Genomic DNA, 5,179 nt, shown 5'->3' with positions numbered 1-5,179 from the left:
CTTGCTGCTGTCTCAAAATATGATTTAGGGATTTAATAAATAAGGAGATCCAATAAATAAATTAAATTTGCATAGTTAAATTCTTTTTCACCTTGGCTTTTGGTCATGTGACAGCAGGTTGAATGCCACATTTCATTTATTTTTAGATCAGAACTTATAGACACAGCTCATGAGGTGTCTGCATTTGACAGGTAAATATTTAAAAGTCGGTGTTGTTACCGGGTTTGTGTGCAGTTGGACAGACAACATTTAGTGACGTTTGTGTTCTTACTGCTAACATTTCTAGATGTTTCAGCCGTTTATCCATTACACGTAATACCTCAGGATACCGCCAATGTTTGTTCATTATATTTACGTTTATCTGCTTTTCTATGGCTGCTGCTGGAGCAGAATCATAAATATATATAATGGAAGCCATTTTAAAATCCTATTACTTCAATTAGTTACTATCACTTTAATTATTGCATAAAATTAAAACATGTGATCAAAACATTTCTGACCATTCAGAGTGTTTTGGTTTGAAACATACATGTTGAATGAACCCAGACCGTGGTTATCATTAATCTGACATTGCATCAAACGAAGCTGTGTTTACTGTAAATGTGAAAAACTTGATAGATGAGGATGAATCAGGAGGAAATGAACAGCAGCATCACTGCTTTATTAAACTGTTTGCTTTTAGCTTTCATGTGAATCTGTGTGAAATGACCTTTTATTCAGTGTTGACCTATTTCAGACATCTTATCCTTTACTTTTAGTTAACTTTTCGTTGTTTTTGTGATTTGCTCTCCCCTGCGTCACCACAGTTGGAGCCGGCTCAGACTCACTGGGTTCCTGAACCCTTTGGTATCTGCTGCAGGAGTCACTGATTCACGTATGTTGGTGGATTTTTACCTTCTTCCTGTTTGTGTGTATCTGGCCTGTAAACATAACTTTTAATCATATTCAAACTTTGTAAATTCATTTCTTTCCTCCTTTTTTTTTTCCGTCTGAAACTTTCCTTCTCGGACTGCGTGTGGTGTTTTAGTTTTCTGGCGTTCACCTTCCTCAAGGTCTGCTCAGCGCCGTCCATCCCCCATCACATCTGCTCCTCCCTGGGATTACAGCGCAAATGTCCGTCTGAAACACTCAGTGCTGAGGGGGAAGATTACGAGTGCACTGCACCCTCCGAGAGAGGTTAACCAATCAGGGCATGCAGACGCAGGGATTAACCAATCGCACCACGGAGAGGGAGGGCAGAGGGATTACAGCGAGCGCTGAGTGGGATTAGGTCAGCGTTGAGTGCAGAAAAATGCTTTGAAATGTCTGTCGCTGCCTGTTTACTTCTCTCAGTGCACTACGTTTATCAGGGTTGAGGACAGAGATCATATTTAAAAGAAATGAAACAGGTTCTTATTATTTCTGTCACCATAACTGTCTGAGGAGTGATGCTCTAGCAGGCCTTGTGTAGAAGTTTAGCTGATATCACAGGTACAGTTTTATTCTGATCTGACAAGACGCTGTGTGAAGACCAAGGGTTCATCTGATTTATGATAACTGGGCCAAAAAGGCCAACAATAAATGCACCTTAAAGCCCATGGTCTGCATGTAGTGGACATCAGAAAGATGGTTGTCTAGTGATGAAGGCAGCGTTTGTTCAGTAATGAGAAGGAATCCTCTGTGACCATCGTCCTCTCAACAAAAGTCCCACAAAACAATAACTATACACACTTCCATCAATATTTGTGGCACATTTGGTGTCATAGCTGAGTTGGCGTGGCAGTAATCAGGTCATTTGGGGATTACTGAGTTGTCAGAGGAGTTGGGGAGATTGGTGGAGTGGTAGGCCTGAAAGAAGGGGAACCCGCTGAACCCACAGTGATCTGAGAGCTGAGACCAGAGTAGTTAAAAGGCTTTATTAAACTGCTCTGTGGTCAGTGATCCAGGTGTGCTTTGGGGGAACACAGGACAAGAGACATACATCTGAACTGAGGCAAAAAAACATACATCCTGAAGAGAGGAAACAGGTTGAGGTAGAGGAAAGGTGATACTGCAGAGCTGAAGGAGACAAAGATAGAAAAGATGGAGGGAAAACAAGGAGAGAGCCAGGAATGGGAGGGAGGAAGAGGCTGAGGTGGGTGAGAGACAGAGGGGGATAGGGCAATAATCCTAACTAATTCACTTAGGGCATTGCTGAAGGGAGGCTAAGAGGATTGGGACACTCCCAGAATCAGATAAGCTAAAATAACCAAGACGGACCAGTGAGAGCCATGCAGGCCGTATGTCCAACATGACGGGTCCAGACCCAACTACAACACGGCCGCCTCACATCCACGCTCCTGGTCACACGACCCCCAGCTCAGGATCTGCTTCTAAACTCGAACTCATCTCAATGATGATCAGACGTAGAAAGATTCCATCACTTTAATATGTCACACAGCTAAAACAGAAACTCTAATTTTTTTTCTTCAAACAGATCAAAATGATAACGCTAAAGGCTAACACTGTAATACGTAACACAAATGCTCAAAATGACTCTAAATGCAACCATATTACATGTTTAAGTGGCATAAAATGATAATAAATAGCTTAAAATAATGTAACCCTGAAGGAGGACGAGACCTACAGGACGGAGGAGCTCCTCCACGTCCAAACAGCTTCCACTCTATGATAATGATGCAAGTTTAAAACAAAATGAAGTGTGTGTGTGTGTGTGTGAGAGAGAGAGGGATGGCTCTGTTTTCATACGTAGGAGTCCAGTCTTTTCCTACAAAGGCGTTTCTTCTCTTAATCAACACAGCATGAAGAAGACAACAGACATGATGTCCAGTCAGGCAGCATCGATGACAGTCACCAGTCCCTTCATCTCCACATCATTCAGATAAAATGCATTTGTACAGAGGTCACTCTGAGAAATTAAAAACAAAATCTTACAAACAAGAAACTCAGCATCCAAGACAACAAGTCCTCTGGCAGAACTGCTTCACACTATCTCATATGGGACTCATTGACACATGTGACATGTCAACACACGTTTGAACGCCACTCTTGATGCTTTCTAGAGGACCTGGAACTTCCAGGAGTTTTGGTCCTTGTGATCCAGGCAGTCCATTGTGGTGAAGCCCAGTTTCCAGGCCTGCTGGTCCTTGTAGTCAAGGCAGTCAACAGAGGTGAAGCCCAGGGAGGAGGCAGTGCTGTAGCCCTGTGAGGACAGCGATGCTGGGGATTGGCTCAGGGAGCCCCCCATAGAGGGCACAGTGATGGGACTGAGAGCGCCCCCGGTGCCTGACAGCTGCGAGTGCATGGGGGACAGGTAGGCACTGCAGTCCAGGCCGGTGAAGTAGGAGGTGGTGCTGGCGTAGCCCTGGGTGTAGGCTGACGGCTGGCCATAGCTCATAGGATACGGTGAGGGCCGCTGCATGCAGGGCGCCGAGGAGGAGGCCAGAGGATCAGGCAAGGGTGAGATGGCTGGGCTCCAGATGGACACGGCGGTGTTCCCAGTGCTGGAGCTTGGAGCCAGGCTGGGCCCTGATTGGGCTGAAGTGGGGCTATAAGAGCCAGATGGGTTAGGAACAGGATCAGGGGCACTGGGTTCCTGCACTGGTGAGGCCTTCTTCTTAGGGGGGCGGGGCTTAGACTGGCCGGTGCTCTGCTGCTGCTGCTGGCGGCACTTGGCACGGCGGTTTTTAAACCAAACCTGAAGATACACAGAAGAAGACACAATGTGTAAGAACAGAAAACCGTCCTGAGCCATGGACAGATACCTCCTGAGTCTACAACAATCAGAGGGTCCAGCAGAAACGTGTCCCCTCAGCAAAGTCACATCACAGACTGACATGTAGGATATAATCCAGACACACTGTTGTCCTGCTTCTTTAGAAGCTTCTGGCTGCCTTTACATCTCCTAAAACATTCTGTTCTCTCTATGAAAAGCCTCCATGCTGCCTGCAGCCTACTTCTGCTCTACCTGCACACGTGACTCGGGCAGGTTGATCTTGAGGGCCACCTCCTCCCTCATGAAGATGTCTGGGTAGCGGGTCTTGGAGAACAGCGCCTCCAGGATGTCCAGCTGTGTCCGGGTGAAGGTGGTGCGCTCTCTGCGCTGCTTCCGGGGAGTGGCTGCAAACCCAAGAGACACACAGAGGGGATTATCAAGCTGGCAGTGAGAGAGAGTTGACATGAATTATGAGCACAGCTCGCTGTGAATGATGAACATCTCTTTAGAAAGGGAACATGGCAGCCATTGAAGTGATTTTTGGGTAGTTTCATTTTGTGCTTGTGGGTATCAGAATGGTAACAAATACTAATGGAAACTTCTCAGTACACTGTGGGACTGTTTAGGGTCCTGACTTTGTCCACTGGCATGGAAACAAAGAATATGGAAATGCTGTATCAGCTCTACATGGTTAGACGGGACACTTGTTTAATTATAGTTTGTCCAGTTGTCCGTCTGTCCTCTGTGGGACACACAGCCAGACGTTTGGGTGTGTTTGTATCAGAACCAGTACAGTGAGGAGTCACTACATGCAGTCAGAGTAATTTGGCATTAAAAAAAGCGAATGTTTCCAACTAGAGTTATGACATATTTATCTGTTAACGACGTGAGAAACTTTGAAAAAAAGATTAAAAAACAAATCAGTGTCCGATCTGGTGGCTCGTTTTCACTTTAAAAAGGTCGATGTTATGTGTTTAGAGCTGATGTATCCGCAGTAACACGGTTTCCACAGAGAGTGGAAATTAAAAGAAGTTTTCATGAAGAACAACTTGGCATCGGTTCCTCTCTCACGGTTGTCCTGATATATTCCGTTTGTCTTTGGCACAAATCAGGGTTACAGTCACAATTACATTCTACATTTATTCTCTTTGTAATCCAAACTTTTCATCAACGCAGAGGATTTTACAGGACAAATTGTTTATTTTGGTTATTTTATTTTCCTTTGGCTGCGCCGTTACGCACCAGCCCGTGCGCTTTTACGCACCGCGATGGACGGACTTGGTTCTGTAAACAGCGAGGTCAGACGGAGACGAACGCGTAAATAAATATACACACATAAAAACAGGTCGTTTTTCAAAATAAAAACATTTGTTAAAGTTTGAACTTACGTGGATAAGCGACGGTGGTGTGCAGCACGTCCATCCCGGGGCCGGGCAAATTTAACCCATTCATGGTGTAATGGGGCTGCTTTATGTAGGACATCAT

The 5,179-nt window shown here is 45.1% G+C and overlaps 1 protein-coding gene across 2 annotated transcripts; it reads right to left on the bottom strand.

Moving 5' to 3' along the window:
• Positions 1 to 3,037: 3,037 nt before the first annotated feature.
• crx (cone-rod homeobox) lies at positions 3,038 to 5,179 on the bottom strand. Of its 2 annotated transcripts, none has more exons than XM_008282636.1 (3): positions 5,083 to 5,179; positions 3,947 to 4,098; positions 3,038 to 3,676 (listed from the first exon to the last, which is right to left on the bottom strand). In XM_008282636.1, exons 1-3 carry the CDS (start codon positions 5,177 to 5,179, stop codon positions 3,038 to 3,040), a joined length of 888 nt encoding a protein of 295 aa, XP_008280858.1. The 2 variants fall into 2 exon arrangements, with proteins under 2 accessions (XP_008280858.1, XP_008280857.1); XM_008282635.1 differs by having other exon boundaries at positions 3,947 to 4,103; positions 5,085 to 5,179.

This window comes from Stegastes partitus, unplaced genomic scaffold (genome assembly GCF_000690725.1).
Source record: "Stegastes partitus isolate 25-593 unplaced genomic scaffold, Stegastes_partitus-1.0.2 Scaffold280, whole genome shotgun sequence".
In the NCBI taxonomy this organism is placed as follows: domain Eukaryota; kingdom Metazoa; phylum Chordata; class Actinopteri; family Pomacentridae; genus Stegastes; species Stegastes partitus.
This window is presented reverse-complemented; position numbering and strand designations above follow the sequence as displayed.